Genomic DNA, 27,391 nt, shown 5'->3' with positions numbered 1-27,391 from the left:
GGTGATCTCTCCCAGGGGCTCAGGTGGGCACCCGACATCTGCTTCACAGTTGTGGGCTGTGGGCCCCCGGAGCCCCCAGGTCCTCACACAGCCAGGACAGTCAGGCAGTAAAATGGTCCCCCGACAGGTGTTCTGGGCAAGCCCGCAGCTCCTCAGTCACCTCCTCCAAGTGGGGCCTCCCTCTGTTTGTGGGGAAGGTGGATGGTGTAGTGTTACAGGAGATTATGGAATCCGCCAGCAGAACGCTTTCAAAGAGCATCCGCTATGTTGCCCAGCTTAGCCACATCCCCTTTAACTCTGCCTTGGTTAATGCAATTCCAGGCAACTTCCAGATTGTCAATTGCAAAAGAGGGTATCGGGCAGGGGTTAAGAAATGTGACCATATCATATACCCACAGGCTTACAATATGTCCTTGATCTGCTAGAAGCCTGTGACAACCAACCCTTTTGCCATATCTGGAGAAAAAAACAAAAACTGCTGAGGCCTATGTAACACAAGGAACCAGCAGATCACCATGCTCTGAGTCCATAAATGCAAAAAAAGAAAGCACAAAAACTAGTTAAAACTTAACACCCTTCAAAAGATCAAATCAGACCCATCACTCTCATACTTTAAAAACGAACTCACAACTTACTTCAAGGAGCAACTCATGCACAATCAGCTATCATCTGTGCACCTAACTCACATAAGCATTTTGGATTCATTCAAAATGCACCCTTGCCTTTCTGCATTCATAGAATCCTAATTATATACACACTTTTTAACTGTTTCCCAATCCTAGTAAAGAGTGCAGTACATAAAATATCACCTATGCACAGCTGCCACCTAAGATTGCTTACCATTAAGACAGCATTCCTCATTGCAATTACTTCTGCAGGCTGTTTGAGTGAGCTGCAGGCACCTCCCTAAATCACCTTCTTTCTGGTTAAATAAGTGTTGTAAATGTGCATCTCCTTCCGGCCAAAGGTGGTGTCATCCTTCCACGTGGTACAATCCATCACTCTCCCTGCCTTAATCTCCCCACCTCGACCCTCTAAGGAAGAGGAAAGGCTTCACAATTATAAGCGGTTTATTCGCTTTGCCAGCGCTAAGAAGGAGAAGGCGGTCCAGAAACATACCTTATCCATGTAGACTGTCCATTGTATTAAAGCATGCTACACTCTGCTCAAGGAGCCTCTCAAGGTCCTTCAGGCTCATTAGATCAGGTTGCTGCTAAGGCATGGGCAAGGGATGTTATGGTGTTGAAAATCTGCCAGGCAGCATCACAGACGCCCAGTCGCACATTTCCCAGCCATTACTATCTCAAAAGTCTAGTTCGCAAGAAAAGCAACTTTGCCTGCTCACTCCTAAAGGACTTCCTGATGTAAGTTCACTCCTCATACCCTCCACTTTTTAGAAGGCACTGCTGTAGTACTTATTCAAAATGTGAGGAATCGGCAAATGTAAGAATCCACCTGAAGTTACTTAACTTTAGTAAGGCTCTTTCTGGTGGATATTCCAGCTAACAGAAGATTCCCCTTGACTTCCCTCCTTCCCATTCTTTGGAGTTCTCAAAAGGTTTCAAACTATATTTCCTACACTGTCATACTACATTTTGTCAAGGTTTATCAATGTCTGCTGGCGTGGAAGAGTTCCAACGAAAACAGACATAAGCACGCCTTGGTGGTGCATTTATATGCTCTGCGTTGTCACTTCCTGGCGCGTTGTGAGGTCATCATGGAGCCAATGGTGCTACCTACTGGCGCCCATGAACAGTTGCTTTGAAAAGTTCTGCACCCATCCTGGTGTCTGGGGGAATTCAAAGGGTGAGGACTCTGCAATTAGAAGTTTCGCCAGGAAGTAACTCAGCGTGAGCAAATAACTTGCTCATTTCAAATGCTGGTCTTCCTTTAAGCTGTCAGCCATAAGAAAGACTAGATGGGTTCTTGTATCCATCCAAAATAGTATACCATTTTAAGTCATTGGAAAAGTACATCATTCGTGCCCTGATGAATGATGTACAATGTAAGGCTTTGATTATGTGTCTATGGAGGTTAGCCTAATTTAACGTGCAGTTTTAGAGCTCCAAAAGGTCATTAACTTCATCCCGGTTAATATGACACAACCAAGGCCTTGAGTGACCTTTTCATTCTCCCAAGTAAGGAGCCCCAAACTGGCAAGTGTAAGAAGCTGTCTAAACCGCCGGGTTGGTATACCAAAAAATGTAGGGGGAAGAAAAACGCCCTGATAGGTGCTGTCAAAAGCAAATCCCAGGCTGCAATTAGACTGGCCAGGAAAGAGTACTACCAGACTACTATCGCAGCAAAGAGAGAATGGGAGGTCAGGTTTTGGGCGGATCTCATGGAAGTAAGCACGGGCAGGGATGCCAGAAGTTTCTGGAACCTTATAAGATCAAGGGATAGGCCAGATAGCACTCTGATGACGTGCAACATCCCTGCACAGAACTGGTTCAACCACTTTATGTCCCTCTATACTCCTATTGAAGTGGCCTCCCACACCACCTTCTCTTTGGCAGATTGTACAGGGGATACTGAGGGTGTTCCTTTTACTGCTAGAGAGGTGGAAGGTGTAATCGAATCCTTGATGCCCCTAAAAGCAGCAGGACCTGATGGGATACCGGGCGACTTGCTACGGGCAAACCCCAAGGAGTGGGGGAAGCTGGTTTCATCATTGCTCAACGCATTAACAGCGGTGAGCCTGTACCTGAATCCTGGAAGGGGGCTGAGGTTGTCCCGATATTTAAAAAGGGGTGCCGGAATAACCCAGCCAACTACAGGCCAATAAGTCTCATCGACTCATCCCAAAAAGTGGCAGGGAAGGTGATTTTGGAAAGGGTGATCCAGTGGGCAGACAACAATAACATCCTGTCGGACCTCCAAGCTGGATTTCGCACTGGGACTATAGAACAGGCCTTCAGACTGGCTCTCTTGTATTGGAAGGTGGTGGTGCTGGGCAAAGGCAGTCTGTACCTGGCCTTTAAAGACCTTAAGACTGCCTTTGACCTGGTGCCAAGGGAGGAGTTATGGAGGGTCTTGTTGGAACTGGGGTTGCCTCCGTACATCCTATCCCTCCTTGTGAGCCTTCACGTAGGAAATTTTGCGCATGTGCGATGGGGTACGAATGGTGAAAAAACTGACAGGATTCCAGTGGGAAGGGGCGTCCGTCAGGGTTGTGTGCTTGCTCCCACTCTGTTCTCTCTTTATGTGAACGGAGTGGTTGAGCATTTGTTAAGAAATCCCACGGATGCCCCTTCCCTGGAGGGCAAACGGATCCCAACACTGCTTTTGGCAGGCGACACCCTTCTTATTTCAAAGACCCCCATGGGGCTCCAGAGCCTCCTGAATAGTTTCCAGGAGTTTTGTTCACTGAGAGGATTGGTAATCAATAACGATAAAACTAAGTATTTGATTATGAATCCGCCTAAAAAACCTGGGCGAGCTCCGGTGTTGAATTCTGTTCCATTGGAGAGGGTATCCGAGTTTGACTATCCGCCTTAATGACGCCTTTAGCTGGAACCCACATATTCAAAAAATGCTCCTCAGCCATAAAAGGGTGGGCGGAGTATTACTTAAAGAACAACGCTCCTCCACAAGCAAACCTATAGCCCCAGTTGTGGAGATATATAAAGCCAGAGGGGTTAGTGCTGCACTCTACGGGGCAGAGTTGTGGGGTACTTGCAACCTGGACGTCCTAGCAAAATCGGAGAGCAAATTTTTGAAAGATCTGATGGCTCTCCCGTTGAGTACTCCTACAGTACCTGTGTTATTGGTTCTAGGTTGCAGACCAATTAAGGACCAAGCACAACTCTGCCCGCTGCTTCTCTGGGCTCGGTTGTGGCGGGAGCCCAAACTAGCCTCCTATGCAGAAGCGCTTTCAGAGGTTATGGCTATGGAAGGCTGGTCCAGGATCAAATGGTTGAGGGATGTAAAACGGCTATTAGTGGAGTTAGGGATGGGTGATGCGTGGGCACTGAGAACTGCCCCACCTAAAGCCACGATTAAGAAATTGCATTGGAACTGGGTCTCCTCTAAACTATTCTCAGATCCATGTCACTGTAATTCCACTGAAGCCTTTGTGAGGATCAAAGATGTGGTGGCCTATGAACCTTACTTAGATATATTTCCATCCCTTTCGACCGCGCCTTGTATTTTAAGTTCAGAGTGGGGACCCTACCTGTAGCGAACTAGTTGCCCGATGGAAATCCTCTCACCAGTCTTCCCCTTTTTGTGTGCGTTGTCCCACTCGAGTAGAGTCGGTAGCCCACATTCTTTTCGAATGTTCGGACTATTTGGCACCTAGGAGGCGCTGGCTCAAACCCTAAGGTAGACTTTTAGGTACCCGCCAGCACAAAGTGGCGTTATGCATTTTAATGTCTGACACATCTACTCTGACTGTTTGTGCTGTGTCTAAATTTTTAAAGTAGTCATGGTTGATTCGTGTAAGAAGGCTTTCCTTGTCAATTTAATTCTTGTTTTAACTGTTTTAACACTTTCTTCCTTTTTGTGTAAATAGGAAATGATTGTCATAAATGTAGTGTTTTATACTTGTTGTACCAGCCTTTAAGATATTTTTATATCGAAATAAAGCCAATCAATCAATCAATATGAAGAATAAATGCTAGTAAAAACAACTGTACATCAATGGGTCACACCAACCTAACATTCAACCAAAATGTCAATCCTGGAGGCTGTGCATCACCCCTTTCACTTCCTGGTAATTTGTAATGGTCTACAAAGTGCAATCACAACTTTCTGATCAAGTAGAATACGAACATCGTGTTCTGTACAGCTAATGAGTTTGCATGTTTGTGGAAAGGCGAAGATCCATCGAATGCACACCCTTACTTATGTGTACACAATAACCTGGGCAGCTTGGATTTCCTTTAGCAAACCCAGGACCTACATCCGTTTGAATTATGCAGATCGCAGCTTGCCAATACATGCAGTTACTAAATGTATTGTGGATTTACATAGCAATAAGAAAGCAGCAGCACTTACTGCTGTGTTAGCCCACGGAGTACCACTGCGACGGACGCCTGGGGATCGGGATGACGCGGCGGTGAAAGGATCTTTATTCTCCAGTGTTTTACGGTGAGTCAGGGTGCAAACGCAAGCACCTGCACTGGGAGGAAATGGTGTTGGAGGTTGGGGCCTCCCACAGTGCCCAGGCACGCAACAAGGCACCCCCTCTTCTGAATCAGGCACGCAACAAGGCACCAACGCGACCCGCCTGACTCTAAAATGGCGGCCAATGAGACGTCTGTGATAAGGGGAGGACTGTCCATCGGAGGGAAGGCACACTCAATGGTTCTAGAGAAAAAAGTGGGAGAGAAAATGCAGCATGACCTCTCCACACAAAGCTGGGTCCCGAAGCCTGGCGTCCACCCTTGGTTTCCTCCGGGCACTACACAATCCAATGGTCGAGTTCTGCCTGAATAGGAGTTCCCCTCTCGGCTGTGTCACATCTCATCTTTTATGTGATAGCAGTGGAGGCATCTCTGGGAACCCCCCCTGACTTACGATCTGGCCCGGGGATTTCGTTTGAAGCCAAAATATTCTCTGCAGAGCCCCCTCAGGACAGTACCTGACCTCATGATGAAGTCTGGATTTTGTTTCGGACTGCGGTTTCGCATCTCTCCAACTCCCCCAATTTATTATGACACTAGCAGCCCGTCCCGACGTTGTCCGGGTATGAAATAGAATGTGTGTATTTGGCAAGGGCAATTTATTTTAAAATCTCGCGGTAGACAACATTTTTTGTTTCATTAGAATAGGGACGGAGAAGGCCCAGCTGCAGCCCTGGTTGATGTTAGCAGGCGTGTGTAATTGGTGTAGTGATCTGTCGCCTGAGCCCGGCTACAGCCCTGGTTGATGTTAGCAGGCGCGTGTAATGTCGTTGAATGAAAGAGTTATCAGCCGCGGGTTAATCCGTTTATTGAGAGAGTTGAGTGACAGCGAGTAGGAGAGGCTGCAGTGATTGTCCCCGCAGACCCGCTCATTTGCGTGTTCCCCCGCTGGAGGCCCAGATGCAGGCCTGTTTGATGTTAGCAGGCGCGTGTTCCCCCGCTTGAGGCCCAGCTGCAGCCCTGGTTGATGTTATTAGGCACATGTAATTAGTGTACTGATCCGCCGCCTGAGCCTGGCTAGAGCCCTGGTTGATGGTAGCAGGCGCGTGTAATTTCGTTGAATGAGAGAGTTCAGTAACAGCGCGCAGGAGAGGCTGTAGTATCGTTACTTACCAGGCCTCCAGGTGAACGTGTTTGCCACACCCCGAGCACACGGCCACAGCAGACGATCTTCTGATTAATGTACGACTCACATGGCATGAAGGGCAAAACGTAGCACACGCCCCCATCGTTTCTCATGCCCCCAGCGTGCCCCTTGATGCGGCGCAATTGCGTTCACATGGCATGAAAGCCGGACACACGCCCCCAGCGTTTCTCACGTCCCCCGCGTGTCATGCCACCAGCGTGTCACGCCCCCAGCGTGCCCCTTGATGCTGCGCAGCAACGTAATTGGGGCTTGTATGTATGACTCACATGGCATGAAGGGCGGACACACGCCCCCAGCGTTTGTCACGCCTCAAGCACAAGCCCACAGCCTATGATGTGATGGACGTACCACACGCCCCCAGCACAACGCAGACACGCCCACGAGGGACTACTTTGCTGGCACGGTTCTTTTACCTTTTAAATGTATAGAGGAGTTGGCCTAATGTCTAAGGCGCTTGACCTCGGACCTGGGGATCTGGGTTCGAGTCTTGGTAACAACGCCAAACATCCTGTGATTCTGGGCAAATCACTTAATCTCCCCATGCCTAATAAAAATGAATGTGTGTCCTCATGTAACGTAACTGGTGCTATGTAAAGCGCTCTGATACCTGATTCAGTTCGGGTCAAGTTTGCGCTATATAAAACTCTGCAAAAAAATATATATATGGTGGCCGTCTGCATAGCCTATGTCCTTCTGCTGCAACTGCCCTTTCCAACGCTGTATTGGGTGTTGTGATTGGTGCTGTGGTTACTGAGATTACCCGCCTCAAAGGTTTGGGCTCTCTCTTTATAATATTAGTATGGATGGATAGTATGGATTTTTTGCAATTTTATTTATACATTTTATTAACCGTCTGCATAGCCTATGTCCTTTTGCTGCAACTGCCCTTTCCAACGCTGTATTGGGTGTTGTGATTGGTGCTGTGGTTACTGAGATTACCCGCTTCAAAGGTTTGGGCTCTCTCTTTATAATATTAGTATGGATTCTCAGATTGCTCCTGATCATTATCCTGAAAGCGGAGTCCGAGCATTATGACCGATGCCGGCTGGAGCTGCCTTGTTCAGCTATAGAGGAGATTGGCCATGGTTCATCCCCTCAGCCGTCACCTACCCAGCGGACATTGGGCACAGTTTCTTCCTGTCTACCTGTTTTCTCCCATTCTGCCCACTCCCCTGACGAAGTTCCATAACTTTGCTTTTTATCCTATGTTTGATTTTGCTCTTGGAACAAATGTAACTTGTAACCTGTGACTCTGATCCTCATGTAAAGCGCTCGGATACCTCCGGGTATAGCCAGCGCTATATAAAACTCATAAAATAAATTAGCCCACCTTTAAGACGGAAGTCAACAACAAGATTAACTATAGGCTTTTAAGCAAGCACAATGGCCAGGACCACCTTGTACTTCACGGCTAGGTCTCTCCTTAGCAAGAAAGGTTCAATGCAGGAGGCTATGTTTTTCCCATGAATATACATATTATCATTTATCTGCTATGATTCATCAGAGCTTTGAAATCCCTCAGCTCCAAAAATCTTAGAATATGGATCTCCAATCATCTGCCATATCTCAGGCGGATAACGAAGTGAACCGATAAAAACAAGTATGAGTTTTGCAACCATTTTAGAGATTATCTTTCATATGAAAAGCTTGTATCTATCCAGCAGACTGAAGACTGAAGTATACAAATCTGGGATTATATTACCACTTTCCACCAGTTCATCGCCCCAGTCCTATAACATGGGCGGATAACAGAGCAACAAGGCCAGGGATCTTTATGACAGCTTTATTTATTTTTTGGGTCGAGCCTGTGAAAGCATGAACTAGCTCATGCATCTCGCTTGCGAGATACTGTAGTGTACATAAAAGGTCTTAGAGCCCGCCTGTTGTTTACCATTTGTTAGTTTATGTGGCACTCTTCTTTACAGCCCCATAATTCGTCAACACAGGCCTAACATTTCCGTTCCTCCACTTTGTGGAGCACGGACTAAGCATTGATTGATAAAACTTAAATCAGTGCCCGTCTGCTGCGTCCTACAATTACGTGATTAAGGTACTATTTTTTTTCTGTTTAACTTTTAGGGCCCTACAAATAGACGGCGTGTGACTGGCAAAAACGTGCCCAACAGCCCAAACACAATTCCAAATATTTATTTTCTATAGTTAACTTTCTTTTATTTGGCGAAGTTTTCTTTCCTCCCTTTGCTCTCATGCTTTATTTTATATTGCTCATGCGGACTCCTCTCAAAAGATGAGAGGTTATCCTATTGTACAGCTTCATTGTTTCTTTCTTATGTGAAATTTCAGAAATTATGTTTTAAACCATAATTGTGAAGCACACCCCACTCCATTTCAATCCATGCCAATCCACCTCACCACACGCCAATCCACCACACCACACATCAACCCGCCCCACTCAATTCTATCTACCCCACTCCAATCCACACACTCAAACTCTCCCAACCCACCCCTCTCCAGTTCACCCTGCTCCAAAACAGTCTGCTCCACTCCAGTCCAAAACAGTCTGCCCCACTTCAATTCGACCAATCCACCTCACCCCAATCTACCCACTCCATCCCGATTCACTCAATCACAATCCACCCCACGCAATCCAATTCACCCCACTCCGATACAATCCAGCGCAATCCAATTCACCCCACCCAATCTAATCTACCTCAGACCAATTTAATCAAACTCATTCCCTCCCCAATCCATCCAGCACCAATCCTACCCACTCCAATCCAAAACAATCTGTCCCACTCCAATCTGCACCCACAACAATTTGCCCAACTCCAATCCAAGGCAATCTGCCCAACTCTAATCAAAATCAATCTGCCCTACTCCAATCCAAACCATTCCCCCCTACTCCAATCCAAACCTTTCCCCCCCACTCCAATCCAAACCAATCTGCTCAATTACAATCTGCCCCACTCCGGTCCCACTGAAATTCAATCCACCTCATTCTAATCCTAATCCAATCCACTACACCCTAATTCAACCCACCTCACCCAAATCCAATCCACCCACAACAATCCACCCCACCCCACCCCAATCTAATCCAATCCACCCACACCAATCCACCCCACCCCAATCTAATCCAATCTACCTCATTCTAACCCACCCCGACAATCCAATCTACTCCACTCCAACCCACTCCACCCAATCCAATTCATTCCACTCCAGTCCAGTCCCCCACTCTAGTCCACCTCACTCCACCCCACTCCAATCTAATCCCCCACGTCCAGTCCAGTCCACCCCAGTCCGATCCGCCCCACTCTAACCCAATCCATCCCACACCAGTTCAGTCCACCCCAACCCACTCAATTAATTCCATCCAGGCCACCAGACTCCAATCCAATCCACCCCCTTCCAGTCCAATCCACTCCTTCCACTCAACTAATTAATTCTAATCCAGTCCACCTCAATCCAATCTAATTCATCCCACCCCAAAATAATCTAACCCACCCTACTCCAAATTACACACCGGTCCAATCCACCTCACCCCATTTCAATCAACCCCACTCCAATCCACCCCACTCAATCCACCCCACTCCAATCAATCCAACCCACTCCACCCCAATCTAGTCAGATCCCATCCACCCCACTAACTCAGTCTACTCCAACCCACTCAACTCAATGGCACTCCACTCTACGACACTCTGCCACTGAGCTCTACTCCCCTCTATGACACTCTACTCCCCCTACCCCACTCTACGACACTCTATTCCAACAAATCCAGTTTACGACACTCTACTCCCGCCCCACCACTCCACTCTATGACACTCCATGGCACTAACTTTCAGCCATGCTGAAAAGCAGCCACACTGGTGTACAACATGGCAAAAAACACATTGCCAAAGACAATAGCTCTTTTATAGTTGAGTTATATTGGCTTTGACATTGCTTGTTTTTAATGTGTCTTAGATTTATACCCTAAGCAAGTAGCTTGTTTTAAAATAACTCAGCCATGACCAGCATCAAAACAAGAAAGGATACTCTCTGAACAACCTCCTGTTTTTTTCCTAGTCTCCATAAGAGGCAAACATCTTTCCTGGCAATGGACAGGTTTATAAATATGTTGGTCTCTTGGGAGTAAAGTCATAAGTCATAAGTCATAGATTCTTATATAGCGCACGAATCACCAAAAAGGTCTCAAGGCGCTTAGCAGAGAGAGACAACGACCCTTGAGTAAGAAGGTGACACAGTTAGTTAGGGAAGAGCCATGTTTTCAGACCCTTCCGGAAGGCCATATGGTTAGAAATGGATGAGAGATAAGGAGGCAGTTTGTTCCATAGTAAGGGGGCTATATAGGAGAATGCCCGACAGCCATTTCTCGTAGTTCTGGCCCTTGGTTGGACCAGAAGGCATTTAGAACTGGATCTTAAAACTCTGGAAGGCTTGTACGGAACCAGTTTCTTTGCTAGATAAGACGGACCAGTTCCCAGGAGAAGCTTGTGGACAAGACTAAGTATCTTAAAGTGGCTTCTTTGGCGCACAGGGAGCCAATGTAACTCCCTGAGGCTGGGCAGAGCAGATGACCTAGGGGGCAGGCCAAGCACCAGGCGGGCTGCGGCGTTCTGAACCGTCTGTAGCTTGGTCAACAGACACTCATTTATGGAAGCGAACAAGGCGTTGCCATAATCTAAGCGACTGATAATGAGTCCCTGAATCAAGGGTTTCCTGGATTCAAGGGGGAGCCACTTAAATATCTTACGCAGGCGGCGCAAGAGGCCATAGCAGGTATGGGACACAAGATTAACATGGGATTTCATAGAGAGGGTGGGTTCAATCATGATTCCCAAGTCGCGAACCACCTCTTTGGGCTCGGGGCAAGGTCCCATTTCCTGCGGCCACCAATGCTGTGTCCATATCTGCTTGGCCTTACCAAACAGCATTATTTCCGTCTTGCCGCAGTTCAGTTGGAGTTTGTTGACACTCATCCAGTCCTTGATGGCAATCATACATTTCTGGAATCTGGAACGAGTGTCAACAAAATCCAGACTGCAGGTAATCACCACCTGAGTATCATCTGCATAGGATACTGTGGAGAAGCCGTAAGACTTTATTACTTTAGCCAGAGGGGTGAGGTAGAGATTAAAAAGCAGGGGACTTAGAATTGACCCCTGGGGAACTCCAACGGGAAGGGGGATCTTACTGGATTCCAGGGAGTCCACCTTTACATAGGTGTACCGGCCGGTCAGATAACTCTCAAACCAAGCACTGGCTTTGCCTCTGACACCGATCTCCCACAGTCGTTGATGAAGAATACTGTGGGAGACGGTGTCAAAGGCAGCTGATAAATCCAGCAAGACAAGGACCGCGGACTCACCCCTGTCAAGAGAGAGGCGGATATTGTCCACTACCTCCATCACAGCAGTCTCAGTCCCATGAGCAGCCCGGAACCCCGACTGTGAGGGATCAAGGAGACCCTGTTCCTCTATAAATTTTGAAACTCGCTTATTAACAAGATGCTCCAGTACCTTACCAAAGTAAGGCAGAAGCGAGATCGGCCTATAGTTGGACAAGATGGTAGGGTCACTATTGTTTTTTTTTAGAATAGGCTTGATCTGAGCCACCTTCCAGCAGCTGGGGAACGAGGCGAGGTCAAATGAAGCATTAAAAATATTGGTAAGAGAGCTAATCAAAGAAGGGAAAATCATTTTACAATTGCGTGGGATCACAGAATCTGTAGGGGAACCAGATTTCACCTTCAAGAGGGCTTCTAACACTTCCTCCGTAGTGATGGTCTCAAATTCCAGAATGGAAGGGGATTCAGTGTGGGCAGGGGCAGCAAGAAGGCAGGGCGGGGCCTCTCTGATTTGGTGGGTATCGGATTTAGGGGTAACAAATGTGGAGTAGATCGTCTTAATTTTATTATCAAAGTAAACTGCAAGTGAGTCAACCCACTGAGCTGAGGGCATGAATGCTGACTGCTCCACCTGCGGAGAGGTGAATTATTTAACTATTTTATAAAGTTCTTTGCTCGAGTGGGCGGCTTTATTAATCCTGGACGTGAGGTAAGTGGATTTAGCAGCTTTTATTTTTTTCAGGTAGGTTGCATGAACCCGTTTATAATTCAGACGATTTTCTGGTGTTCCGGTCTTTCTCCACAGTCGTTCCGCCGATCTACTGGCGGATTTATCCGCTTTGAGTTCATCCGTGAACCAAGGCGATGCTATAGATTTCACCTTGACTGTTGTTTCAGGTATGATAGTATCCAAAGTACCCCTAATTGATGCTTCTAGCTGGGCTGCGGTTAAGTTGATATTTGTTACATGAGGGTTTAGGGGAGTAAAAGCTGAAGAAAAAGCTTCTACGGTCAACTTAAGCCAGGGCCGTACTGATTTGGTGTCTGTGCGTTTGGAAGGTCTGGAGTCAGTTGGTCTGCAAAAACTAAATTTTACAAGGTGGTGATCGGTCCACGTCATAGGTAATGGGGGCTCACAATTAAGGCTAGGAAGATTGGAAAAAATCAAGTCAAGAGTGTGCCCCGCTTGATGTGTCGGTCCAGTGACTCTTTCAGATAGTGATAGCGTTTCTAGAGTAGAAAATAGATGGCAATTATCTTCATCGTGGTCAAGTTCAGCATGGAAATTAAAGTCACCTATCAAGATGAAATTATCAGTGGCCAATACATGGGAGGCTATTGTATCAAGAAGGACATTGACAAATTTGGTTTTGTCTCTCGGGGGTCTATAAACTAGGGCAGCGCTTCCCAATGGTGTATTGTTGTACAAGATGTTAACTATTAATATTTCAAGCATTGGTTTAACGAAAGCGTCAAGAAGGGTAATGGAGATAGGAGGTCTGGCCGCCACCGCGACTCCTCCGCCTTTCCTACCTTCTCTATCTTGCCTGATTAGATGGTAGTCCTGGGGAAATGCAATAGCCACATCTGGCGCAGCAAGGCTATGTAACCAGGTTTCAGTGAAGAAACAAATGTCAGGCCGCTCCATATCTAAAAGGCTCCAAATCTCAAGAGCATGCTTGGGGATGGATCTAGTATTGAGGTATAGGGCTGATACCTGAATGCATCCTTTGGCTGTGACCGAATTCGTAGGGGCGGAGCAAGCAAGATTGGGGAGAGAAATAGCGGTAGCTGTGGATTTACAAGTACTAAGCTTCAGTGTGCTCTGCACAACTTGGACTTTACGTACAATCAACGAGTTTCTGGGATTGAGGGCTAATAATTCTTCCCGTGAGTAATTGAGCATGATAGCTAGTGGAAGAGACTAACCGCTGTACAGCTAAGGAGGTATGTAGGGGCCGGGTCGGCAGGGCGGCGTCCTGGCGCGGCCGGGCGCAGACGGGCTTGCCTTAGGCGCGCCGCTGCGCGCATCCGCGCTATGGAGTGGAATATGTAGGAGAAAGGGGCGTTGCTGAGTGTCCCTCCGCAACAACCGGCACAAGCCGTGGCGGACCGGGGACCAGCAGGCGGTGCACGTAAGTAAAAGTTAATTGCGGTAGTATTCACTGCAATTTACGAAAAAAATATGCATTTTTAAAATAAGCAAACATAATGCCACATTAGAGCACGAAGTGCAGTTAAAAATGAAAGCCCCAAATATACGAATACACAGTTCAGTTTTAAATCACTGCTAAGCATAGAAGTGTACCGAGTCTCTCCACACAGATTCACACAGAGTAAAGCAACGGACGTTAGCCACCTTACAACAGGGGTGCCGCTCTAGCTGCGCGCGTCCGCACTATGGAGTGGAATATGTAGGAGAAAGGGGCGGGGCAGCTCTGATGACGCTGCAATGTGTTCCCTTGCTGAGTGTCCCTCCGCAACAACCGGCACAAGCCGTGGCGGACCGGGGACCAGCAGGCGGTGCACGTAAGTAAAAGTTAATTGCGGTAGTATTCATTGCAATTTACGAAAAGAAAGATGCATTTTTAAAATAAGCAAACATAATGCCACATTAGAGCACGAAGTGCAGTTAAAAATGAAAGCCCCAAATATACGAATACACAGTTCAGTTTTAAATCACTGCTAAGCATAGAAGTGTACCGAGTCTCTCCACACAGATTCACACAGAGTAAAGCAACGGACGTCAGCCACCTTACAACAGGGGTGCCGTGCGGAGAGGATTCTATGTTGTAAGAAGTTCAGCTGAGTTCCTTCTATTGGCTGGCTTGCTGTCAGCTCCCTATTAGGAATAGAAACACCAACTTTTATAAGTCAATTGGCAAAATAGTCAAGGCTAGTGGGGCTTTCCAGGCCCCAGTGTTCAAGATTGAAGAGCAGGAGATTGCCCGAAAACATGGTCCAAGGACCAAGTAGAACGTTAACGTGTAGGTGGGAAGGCTTTATAAACACGGTTGCTGTAGTCAGCAGTGTTATGGTACTGTTGTAGCTGCAAATGCTGGTGCCCCAAGTCCATATATTCACCTGTTCCCAACAGCTTTCTCCTGCCTTTGTATGGAAACCAGTCCAGTAACAATTATTCAAATTAATGACTGTTGCATCTCTGCAACTACAGCAGTTTCTTTGGGCTCTTCTTTCTCCTTTCACACAGACCTGCAATACCTCTCCATCTCACCACTGCCAATGCCAGAACAATCGGAGCCAGTAATCTAAGATTGGGGTTAAGTGGGACTGCGCTGTTGTGGTCGTCTGCTTCAGAGCCTCCTGCCCATGTACATACAAGTCCACAATCCTATCTCAAACCCTGCACACATTTCTGTTATTGGTGCTTTATCAGGATGCTCCTGTATCCCCTTAAGATATTTGACTTTATTAAGGAAGGGTTTGTGTTAGTTGTCTCTTCTTCTACCAATATGAGCAGCCAGTGGTTATTTCAGAGTTCAGGAGAGCCTCAGTGTGAGATCTAGATGTGGAAGGCTACACCTCCTATCTTCTGAGTAGATTTGACAATCCTAGACACAGCAAAGCCCATCAAGGTATCTGCTGCTGATAGTCATAAATTAAAGGCAGACCTCTTCAAACCTTTCGAGGAAATTCACTAGAAGTCATGAAAGTGTGAGATGTATTTTTCTTATCTCTATCATCTTCAGCTTCGAGGCTGGTAGAAGTTTAAGTTCTTTTATAAAGTAAAACGTATCTGAGATGCCATCAAAGGAGACCAGTCTTACACTTCTCCTCCACTTCTAACCCCAAGATGAGGTCACAGCTCTAACTTCCTTTATTTTGGAAGCCTTTACTCTTGGATGATTGAGCCATCAACCGATTGAAGTAGAAAGAGCAGTCAAGAACTACCTGTTAACAAACAGAACATGTTCATGCTCCAAACACCTTTCTTAATTTGGCCTGGGAATGTGGGATGGAAACCCTCAGTTGCTGGTCTCAGTAGATGGGTCCATCTCACTAGCACAATGACATATGATTTTGAAATATCTTGACCTCTCAAAGTATAACCAAGGACGTTCAAGGAAGTGCAAAGGATGATGTTACAACAAGGGCAGAATAAAAAAAGTTTGAGAAGTGCAATGGTATATGCGGGCTTTACCAAATATTTGTATTGACCAAAACTGGATAGATGTATCTGTATCCCCTAGTACGTTTGGTACAGCAATGCTGGCAGAAGCTGCAATCTCTGGGTCTACGTCTCTTATCACAAAAAATTACAACTCAAGTAGGAAGCAAGCTGATGGCTCAATGTGTAATGTTAACGAAGCACTTAATCAAGGAAGCGGGATGAAGTGGTAATGCCTGAATATATCAACAGCAATCTTCTTGACAGCAAGTCCTATTTCTTCTTACCACAGTCCTCCAACCCAGTGTCCTTCAGTTGAAACAGGTGCTTGCTGGATGAGAGTACACCACTTGCTAATGCAATATGATCTCGAAAAGGCGACCACTCTTATGCCGCACACAAGACTGGCAGAGTTCAAGAAAACAGATAGAAGGTGCTTTATTTGCATCTTCTATTAGACAGATGCTGTGTCAAGGTGTGGATCCCATGCCAATATTTAGGACTGTGGCAAGAATTAATAGGACTCAGTATAAGCAAGATTATCAAAAAGTAAATTGGGTATTTGCTTGTTCTATTTTGAAATTTCATGGCTTTGGTTTGATCCCTTTAGTGCTGTGCCCCAGTGTCATGACTGCTCTGCTTTCTATTGTGCTCTGGGAAGGTTGAATTGGTTACTTTCTTCTAGTTGATCTACTTCCACTTCGTAAAAATGACATACATAAGAAGACTTACATTTCATAATATGTAGATAAATGCATTCCTTGAACAAAATCTTTGACAAGCTAAATGGTAACCAGATCAGCAAAATAGAGTTTTTTTAACCACTGTAACCAGTCACCTTTTTCTCAGTGGGTGTGCTACTTAATGGTAAAGGTCCTAGAAAATAGACTTTTAAGCTGTCTCCAATAGGTCACCTAAATGTGTTGGGTTGAACAGAGATGTTCCTCTTGGTCTAACTAGAAATTACATAATTTCAAATCGCTTATAGGTCTTGAAAGGCTGCCATGTTTAGCGTCCACTACAAGCGTCTTAAATCGCATTTGTTTAATTTAAATATTTTAATTGACTTTTTTCAATATACCTTAAACCCAGAACCCCCCTTTTGGGGGTACGGCATAAATATATAACGTAATTCATTGATGCACCATAACATCTATACATAAACTACTATCCATATACATCACATAAAAATGCTCAATTAAAAAACACAGACGCAATCCGCGACAGACACCCCTGCTCCCTTGCTTTAGAGTGTCTAGGTTCATAGCAGCATGCTTCCCCCTCCTTCCAGCATTTTTCAACACACTCCATCGGGAGGGGGGGGGGCATATTGTCAAGCCCTTCTGCCATGCACAGCTTCCTTTTGTCAAATACACAGCTTTCTCTAAGTTATACACCACCAAGAGCCGGGTCAACCATTGCTGGAACCACAGCGGATTAGGCTCTAACCATGCAGAAGCAATACAGATCCTCAAGATAGCCATAGCTCTAAAAATTAGATCTCCCCTATCCTCAGGTCGATCTTACTCCGAAATTCCTAATAAGATCACCACAGGTGACAGGGATATTGCCAGATTAAGTTTCTCATAAAAAAACCTGCCAATTTCTTTTTCACCTTTTATAACTCACCACAAGAGGATGTAGCCTTACGGCTAGAGCGGTTGACCTCGAAGTTGGGGAACCAGGTTCGAGTCTCAGCAAGGACGCTCAGCATCCTGTGATTCTAGGCAAACCACTTAATCTCCCCGTGCCTACCAAAAATGAATGTGTCCTTTCTGAACGAAACTGGTGCTCATGTAAAGCGCTCTGATACCCGACATCTCGGGTCTAGTTTGCGCTATGTAAAACTAAAAAAAAAAAGATGCAAAAATATGAACTACATCTGCCTTATGTAGTCCACATCGAGGGTAGTATGTTCCTCTCCCCATTTAGCGGTGTTATCAGGAGCATAGTATAGAAAAAAGCAAGTCTTATAAAACTGTGCTTATAGTCAGGCAGAAACGAAAACCGATTGAGCGCAGTCAAAGAATTGAAAAAATATTGTATTGGTTATCCCCACCTTCTCGTGCCACTTCTGGGAATATTTATCCATGTCATATTTCATAGCTGAATTAAAAAAAACTATAAATGACTCCATTTTAACACTTACTTCTATTCTCAATCTCACATTTTGAGAAACCGGCCGGGCCACCCACTTTTTGTACAAAAAAAATCTTTGACTTGGAGATATTTAAAAAAGTCCCTCCACCCAATATTAAATTCATTAGTAAGGTCATCAAATGAAATGATATCGGGGGGGTGGGGGGGAGGGGATATCCCACCCTGCACAACCCAGCCTTAATCCAATTCTTCATCAGTTGATCCCTAAAAATATTGGGTACATTTATATGTTAGCCAGAGGCATGTAAAAATGTAAACTCCCAATCCCAACAACCTACAAAAAGCTTTAAATAGTTTTTTAATGTATTCCTATTTTGTTTTTTATGAAGTCAGCCTATGTTGAATATGTTGTAAGTAATTTATCATGCTTCGCCAAAATGTCGGTTGCATTATCTAAGAGTTTAATTAGTGGCCAGATACCTTTACTGCACCGAGAGCATATTAATTCCTATGGAACATATCATGCCAGTTTCACAGTGCTCTCGAAAAAAAACTTTTTTTTTTTAGGACAACTCGTGTTTATAAGTATGCTTGACTTACATAGGTGCCCTTAAGGTCGGAGGCTGCTTGCTGATATGCTGGCATCATCCTCTTGCACACACCACACCCTGTTCGAAAGGAAAAACAGACAGAAGATGAATCAATACTAGGCATATCAGGTGCCTGTCCACTGCAAGAGAAAAAATGTCTCCACCTCATATGCCAGTACTGGAAGAATTAGTGTTCAGACATCTGTGAGCACCAGAGCCCCCCAAGAATCTTGATCAACACATAAAATAATTTTAAAAAAAAGATGAATCCAATTGTAATCCACCATTTTGCTTAAAAAGACGTAACTGAAACCTGGAGATTGGGGACTCATGGTGGAACTGATTCTCAAGGTAACGGGAAGGATAATTTGGCTTTTCAGTATGTTTGCCATGGCATCTGGACTGAATATTATAAAGCACAATATACTGTACATTGATGAAATGACTTGTAAATGAGTTGGTTACTCACCTGTTATAGTTCTGTTTTAAAGACATGGATCGCTGTTAGCTCGCTGTCGCTCATTTCTAGAGCTCAGTCTCAACCGTGACCTTAACATAGCCTCGACAACGCTTGCTTGCCTTTAATCCTGCAAATGTTCCTGTTAATCCCATACCTGCCAGTTTCATACCTGACAGCTTCACCAGTCAGAGAAATGGCGGTAATATATTAGGTACCTCCGGTACTGCCTCTAGACCAAGTTAATGACTGCCTCACATTGAGTTAACACCAGTTATGCAGTTAGCTCCCGATTGTTCTGAAGATGGGAATTGATTTCAATAGACTAACATGGTTTTGTTAATTGCCATGGGAGGGGAGCTATTTTCCCCTTGTCACCATGGCTACTAGTTTCTTTCAGGGTGAGATGGGAGGGTTTGGGGGGAGGGGTGGGAAGGGTATGGGTTTGTCTTCGATTTGTATATTTTTATGTATTGTCACTACATTTTGCTTACTTTTTTCTAAATGTTATTATTTTCTTTGCTTAAGTGCCAATTTCCAATTTCCAATTGTAGCCTCATGTGTCAACCTGAAAGGGTGCCCCAGCGCACATTCGCCTATCACTATGGCCCAATGTGTAACATATTATATCTGCTTGAATCAATTGTGCAGGCCTGCCTGGTACAGGCGGCCCCCAGGTTGTATGTCATGTTGCATGTATGGTAAGAGGATTCCCTGCCCGTCTTCAATGTCCTTCTATGCTTATCTCCCACTATTGTGGCACAAATTCACTGTCTGCACGCACCAACTACACCTCATCTGCCGTATTTGGTTCAGAAGTTGCGGTGGGCTCTCAAGTACTGTTCCCACTAAGTGTATAATTGGTACCTCACAGTTCTACACCCCCTTTTATGCATACGTCCCATATACACTGGCAATTCACAGGGGGAGATAGTTCAGAGGCCTCATCAACAGTAGTGGTGTTGGTTTGGAAGGATCATACTTATGACATACTTATGATGCCACACTCCACGCCCCAAATCCTCTCAAGGGTTTCCATGTTGAATAACTTGAAAGTACTTTCGCTTAACGTTAAAGGCCTTAACCATCCGGTTAAACAGAGGAAGATTTTGGACTATCTCCAGAGACAGAAAGGGGATGTTGTCCTTTTACAAGAAACAAAGATTGATGCAAAACAATTCAATACACTTAAAAATAGATTTTACAATGAAGTTGTTGGTTCTGAGGCAGTGGGTAAGAAAAACGGTGCCTGACCCTTATAGCGAAAAAAATTAAACATTGAAATAGGAGCATACACGGCCGAAACTAATGGGAGGTGGGTCACGACTAAATTGATTAAGGACAACACGGAGTTCTTTATTACCAAGGTCTATGCACGGAATACTAGCGTATTAGACTTCTGGAATGACCGGTCTAAACAGATCAACACTATCCCAGATTCGGCTATGCACATCCTGGCGGGAGATTTTAATCTACCTTTTGACCCAGCTCTAGACAGGGACTCGCGGTGTGCTTTTCGCAGCAACAATTCACATAAAGCTTTTACTAATCTCTGCTCCCATTTCACCCTGCTGGACACATGGAGATTACAAAATCCTACTGGTAGGGAATATTCATTTTACTCACCACCTCACAATTCCTACACACGTATCGACTTTCTATTTATCACCAGTAACGCAACCGCTAGAATCGTAGAGACGTCAATAGAACCCAGGGTGGTATCAACTGACTCCTGTATCTCCCTCTATATCCAATGTAAAACCGACCGCTCGTCAGTCCCTTTGGAGATTAAATGACGAAGTGTTAGAAAAAGAGCAACACAGGAAACTCATAGAAAATGCAATTCAGACTTACCTTTTGAACAATTAAAGACGTGTCACGTCTGACCTAACCCGCTGGGAGGCCTTGAAAAGCACCATTAGGGGTGGAATTATTAAAATCAGATCAGCCATAAATAAGGAATCAACAAGGCCCTGACGAGTTAGAAAAGGAGATTTCGACCCTAGAAAATAAGCACATAGCTTCTAGAGATGTGTCAGTAATTAATGTATTAGTGAATAAAATATATGAATATAATAAAATAATAAGTAATAGAGCTGGGGTATGGATTAATAGGCAAAAGAAATTCAGGCTCTGTGAATCAAATAAGGCAGGTAAAAGCCTAGCTGCGTACTTAAAATTTAAAGTACAGAAGACCACGATTAATAGTATAAAATATCAAAAAGGAGTAACCCACTCTGATCCAGATAAGATTGCGGGAACTTTCAAAGATTTTTTATATTACCTTATATTCTAAAAACAAAGATGTAGACATGACTAAAATTCAGGATTATCTAAACGAGTGTGATCTACCAGCCCTTTCAGAGTCAGAACAGTCAGAACTCAACAGCCCAATAACCACCCCGGAAATTGAAAAATCAATTAAATCGCTTAAATGTGGGAAGGCCCCTGGACCAGATGGGTTTAATGCAACATTTTATAAATGTTTCCCCTCACTTTTAACTCCTCCACTCTTACATCTGTTACACGAATTCAATGAGGCAGGCAAAGTTACAGGAACACTGGCTGAAGCCATCATTGCAGTTTTACCTTAGGACGGGAAAGACCCGACACTCCCCAAAAATTACAGACCGATCTCCCTAATTAACTTAGATTGTAAGCTTTTTGCAATGATTCTGGCTAACCGTCTACAGAAATTCTTGCCTAAACTTATTCATCCATCACAGGTGGGTTTTTTAAAGAATAGACTATCCAGCGATAATACCAGAATCTTAGCCCATGTATTGGAAAAGGCTAAACTTACTAACTCACCTACAGTAGCCATCACGCTTGACGCCGAAAAGGCATTCGATAAAGTTGATTGGACATATCTAGAAGCGGCACTGAATAAATTTGGGCTAGGAGAAAATTTCACGCGGATGGTATTGTCTCTATACTTTAGCCCATCGGCTAGGGTTCGCGCAGGAGGTTCGATCTCGCCATGCTTCCAGTTACAACAGGGAACTAGACAGGGCTGCCCCCTTTCTCCCTCACTATTTTTACTCGCCATTGAGCCCTTCTTATATCACATCAGGAACAATGATCGTATCTCAGGGGTCCACTTTAACAATTATAAGGTCAAGGTCACCGCTTACGCCGATGATGTTTTAGTGGTTTCTGGGGAAGCTGATAAGGTTATTCCTGCTCTCATTTCCTCAATAGAGAGTTTCTCTAGGGTGTCCGGGTATAAGCTAAACAAAGATAAGACTTAAGTAAAACTCCTAAATAACCTCGGTAGCAAAGAGATTATGGGAGACTCCGGCCTTTCATGGCAACCAAAATGTTTTAAATACCTGGGCCTTGATTTTGATAAAGACCTGATCTCTACCCTTCACATTAAAGAAACCTTAGTCTACAAAAAGATATCCACATTACTGGAAGGGTGGTCCCCTAAATATCTCTCTTGGTGGGGCAGGGCCGAAACTTTGAAAATGATGGTGACTCCTTTGGTTAATTATTTAGCTAGCATGCTACCAATCACTCTCTCCTCTGATTTTTTTAACAAGGTTTATAAGCTTTTCAATACGTTCCTCTGGCAGGGTAAGAAACCCAGAATATCACTGAATAAGCTACAGCTATCTAAAGAAAAAGGCAGTCTGGGTCTCCCTAACTTCAGGAATTATCAAACGGCATTTCTCTGCAAGCAAGTAGCCAACTGGTTGACTGTACAACCGGACTATACCCCAGTATAGCTGGAAATAGAAAAGTCACTCATCGATAAAATGCTTTTATCTGTCCTCACCATGGACCTCTCCCACCCACGTTACGTTCTCCTTAATACCATAAGAGCCCTCCTGCGAATAGACCACCTTTATAAACTAAAAGTAAATAAGTCTAATATGACCTCTTTATGGCGAAATCCCTCTCTAAGGATTGAAGGTAGCATGCTATACTGGGAGCTCTGCTCTCAGAAAGGAATAAACCTATTGAAGTACCTCTATGCAGGGCCCCAGCCGTTACCTTTCTCGACCCTTCAGAGCCACCACAATTTAACCCTCATGGATTTTTACAACTTCCTAAAATTGAAAACTCTCCTCTCAGCACATTCTATTAAACCGTATGATCCATCGCTAACTTCTCAATTATCACTAATACTGAAAGCAGCTCACACTGTCTCCAGAATATACAAACTCCTTTTACCTAACCCTAGGAAGATGCATAAACGAAACGAGGCCAAATGGGAATCCGAACCAAACACAACTAATATCTCGTTTGAATGGGATAAAATATATAACACAGCCTTCTCCTCGAATAAACTATTCCCTGTTCAAACACAGACTAAATACATGCTGCTCAACAGGTCGTACTGGACTCCCGAAAAGCTTTTTAAACTCTGCCTAAAGGATAATCCGACATGCTGGAACTGTAACTCTGCTGTTGGAAACCTCACTCTTATGCTTTTCACCTGCCCCACCTTACATCTATATTGGGATAAAGTTTATAAATGTATAGGTCACATTTTCAACATCAATCCTCCCTGTAAATTTTCATATGTTTTATTAAGCGTCCTGGACCCAGCACTGGTCAATGAAAACGATCGACACCTGATGGACCTCTTGCTCACCTTAGCCTGTAAATTCATATAGTGCAAATGGAAAAATGCTAAAGATGCATCATTTAGAATCTGGCAAGAATGGCTGTCCTTCCTAAGAGGTGTGGACAACCCGGCACTCCTTACCTCTCCATGGCGTAAGTCTCACCGGAAACTCTGGAAATCCCTAGATGCCTCATCATTTTCCTTTGACCCTCCATGAATCCAACCTATTGTGGTAATATATGTAACTTCATTGTTTCGCCATTGCTATGAAGGTGTAGGCCATAATGGTTTTTAATCCTCTTGTATGTCACCATACTGTTCATTTATATGGTCACTCATAGTATATATACTTGTTCACTGCTGTTTTCTCACCCAGTGGCCTTCAGAAAGATATTGGCTGTAATCAATAGGCAGTTGAGCACGTCAACTTCTATGCATTGATTAATTTATATGTATTATTTGATACAGACCCATTATTATTGTTATTTCATTTCTTTTCTTTCCTTCCGTTATTTCATGTATGTATTTTCCTTTGTATTTTTGTTTTTTCAATAAAAATGATTTGAATACAAAAAAAAATGTGGTGTGGCACAGTGGCAAGCCAATTGCAAAGGTTAATTGTCACATTTTAGTTGCTGATTGCTGTATTCACACATTAAACTTTCACTAATAAACTAAAATGTTTCCTCAAAAGACATGACTCTTCCACATATGATGAAATGCCACCAGCACCCACTGCTTGGTAATCTCATCCAGTGCGCCCCTCCATGCCTACTTTCACAATGCGTCTGCTTCAGTGTTGTATCCAACAGTGCACTTTAAGACACTATCTGTAACAGACAGAAGCCATGGAGACACCATTGGTGGCTGCATCCCTTCTAAAGTGGTGGGGCAGAGCGGGGGTTCGAGGGGAAGAGGAATAATAATAAATTTAAAAAAATTAAAAAAAGACTTACCTGATGCTGCTGGCCGCCTCAGTGCTCCTCTCCTCCTGCTGTCCATGGGCAACAGAACACAGGCTCCCCAACCAATCCAGACGCTGCTCTCATGCTATACCTAGCATGAGAGAAGTGCAGGGATTTGCCTGAGCGGCTGGTCTGATGCCTGCTCAGACACAGGGAGCCTGTGTCTTTTAGCCACCCGGCTGTGCAACACAGTTGGAGTGGAGAAATCTAGGTGCGCATGTCGGTTTGGCAGTCCTAAGATGGCCGGCCAAACCCACATGCAGACTTACAGTGTCCACCACGCCTCCTCCAGGACAAGGCCTGGCCCGCCCCTCCCTAGACTCATAACGGCGCTGTAGTCTGGAAAAAATAAAATGATAATAAAATTGTTCTATTATCATTTTATTTTTCATCTGTGGGCTTTGAGCAGCGGGTCGAAGATCCTTCGCCATTATGAAGGAGCTGCACCTGGCAGACAGAGGTAGCAGAAGCAGTAACACTGCAATAAGTTATGACTAATGTGTCCGAAAAAGTCAAAACCTCTGGAGCTGAAAACAGAAATAAAGCCACATGTAAAGTTCAGCGGCGACTCAGAGCAATCTCTTGCCGGAGTAAATAAAATCTAAGATGTGTGATGTCAGAGGTTTAGATTCCCATGCACAGATCGGTGCAAAGAATAAATGGAAAATAATGTGCTGAATTATTTTATAATGTATGTAACTTGAGCAAAGAATGTGGACATTTATGGTCTACACCATCATGTGCCCGGCCCATGCCTCCTATTTTGCCTTCTTTCTCTGTAGGCCCAGGATATTCTATCAAGACTCATACTCCCCTAGTGCTACCCAGACCTGGAAAAAGAGGAGTAAAGATGTGGACTACCAGAACAGAAAAGGCATAGAGAAAGGGAAGAATGCCAAAGTAACACTATAGTCAAATATGGAGCTGGTCCTTTCAGCTCACTAAATCTGCTTTGACCATGATGGATTTGCCAGTCCTCCACTTGTGCGCTCCACGGACGTCCTTGCGCTACCCAACTAACAGACTGATCTTTGGTTTGTATCTTAGTGTAAGGTCTCTTTTGATTTATTCAGCCAATTCCATGTCAGCGTGATGACGCTTTCCTGTAGGGAAGGGTCTGCTCCTTCTTGATAGACAGGCTGCTGTTGTAGAAAATGTTCTCACACTCAGCTAGTCTGCCCGGGATATTTGTCTACCCGCTCTGCTACCACTCGTGAACAGATGGTGGTGTGGTTAATTCCAAGATAACTGCATGGAAATGGCAGTGGTTATGGCATCTGGAAGATGGAAACCTCTTATCTGGGAAATTACATTCCTCATCCGTGTAATCTAGTTCATAAGCAGAGGGTCAGTGAGGGGAAAGACTTGCGGGAAATTTCTATTGCCCAGCCAATAATGTGGGTTCCTTTGATCTCCTTTTAGCTCAGTTATATAATTGTTAAAATCGACTACCCTACACAATGGATTATGTCTGAAATCTGTCCAGAAGTGTCAATCGAGAAAGAGCCAAATTAATTCACCATCACAGTAAATAGGCTACTTGACATTGACCCCAAAATAGGAATAGATACAAAGCCAAACGCATGAATCTAGGCCCAATGCTTAACACATTCAGTTGAACTAGAGGACAGGTAGGGGCCCTGCAAAGACCCTCCTAAGGACAGATATGTTTAACATACAAGTACAGCTGCAAATGTGCTAGAGACTGGCTGACTGACTAAAGTCTGGAAATACATTAAGGGGTGCAGTATTGAGACTTTAAAGACTAAAGAAACATGTCAGCTCATGGAGTCAGAAATGTCCCTTAGCCTCTACAGTCACAAAAAGACTCCAGAGAAATATTCTGTTAAATCACCAGTATGTACCAGCAAAGGTAATGAGACCAAAGAGTGGTCACTTTCGTTTCCCCCCTCAACCGTTCTCAGAACCAAAATCAGGCGAGCGTGTTTTTCAGAAGAACATTACACAGCGAGTTCTTGGAACTGCGGATTGAAACTGAACCCTGTTTCCTTCGAATTTTACAAAATAACACTCTCGGTATTGGAATAAGGACCACTTAAGGAACTAACAATAAACCAAGATACACCACTGTGGCCTAAGCTGAATTCAGAAATAAATCATAGGCAGGCAGCAAAACTCCTCCCAGCTTCAAAGGATGCATTAAAATCTCTTCAGAAACTGCCCCCAACTGCGCCATCATGTTGGAAAATGCGATCAGAGTTTCAGTACATTCTGGTAAGCTGTAAATTTCACCAGAGGGGAGAATTACAAAGGGGCCACATGGGACACATACGTGGTCAGGGGCTTGTGGGATGGCTGTACGTGCATCTCGATTCACTCCTTGACGAATTTTGAAGGGATTCTGCATTACTATCACCGGGGTAGTGATCTTCAGACACATATTGGAGGAGGCATGTTCTCGGAGTACACAGATGGTACAGTATAACAAGGATCACATTATTTTTTTAATGTAATTTTCCAGATTAAAGATGACAACACAGACGTGTCCTAAGGCTCTTAAATGTCTACTTAGTATAGACAACAACAGGTACTGCTGCTGTTTGCGAAAAGTCATGCAACCTGCATAAGATGTTTAACACCAATGTATGTAGGACAAAGGCTCATCTTTTTTTTATAAAGAGCATACTATAGGCAAAAGGTCAACTAGAGAAATCAAATATAGTCTTTTTTGGTTTTTTGTTTCACAATTCTTTATAGAGAAATCAAAACAAAACTGTAAAAAAAGGGGCTGGGGACATGAGATACCATTTGTGAAACAACAATACAGCATGAAAAAATACAATACAAAATGAGACAGACAATACAAAATCAAATGTAGTCTTTTAATTACATCTGCACTCTTCGCAACCTTAGTTTGGAACAGTATATAACAAACAGGGCTAGAAAGAATAATAGGAACAATGGGAGCAAAGGTAGTGCTATAGTACCACACATCTCTGACTCCAAGAAGAAGTAGTGCCCATTTCTAGAGGTGG

General features: G+C 44.4%; 1 protein-coding gene across 1 annotated transcript in view; it reads right to left on the bottom strand.

Annotated features, from left to right (window-relative positions):
• Window positions 1–27,391, bottom strand: part of PDIA5 (protein disulfide isomerase family A member 5) — a 1,081,671-nt gene that overhangs the window by 528,688 nt on the left and 525,592 nt on the right. The window contains exon 8 of the mRNA XM_078682031.1: window positions 18,408–18,475. Coding sequence (XP_078538157.1) covers window positions 18,408–18,475 — 68 coding nt within the window. The remainder of the gene's footprint in view (window positions 1–18,407; window positions 18,476–27,391) is intronic.

The sequence above is a fragment of the Lissotriton helveticus genome, chromosome 3_1 (genome assembly GCF_964261635.1).
Source record: "Lissotriton helveticus chromosome 3_1, aLisHel1.1, whole genome shotgun sequence".
NCBI lineage: Eukaryota > Metazoa > Chordata > Amphibia > Caudata > Salamandridae > Lissotriton > Lissotriton helveticus.
Note: the sequence above shows the minus strand (reverse complement) of the source record. Positions and strands in the feature narration are given on the sequence as shown.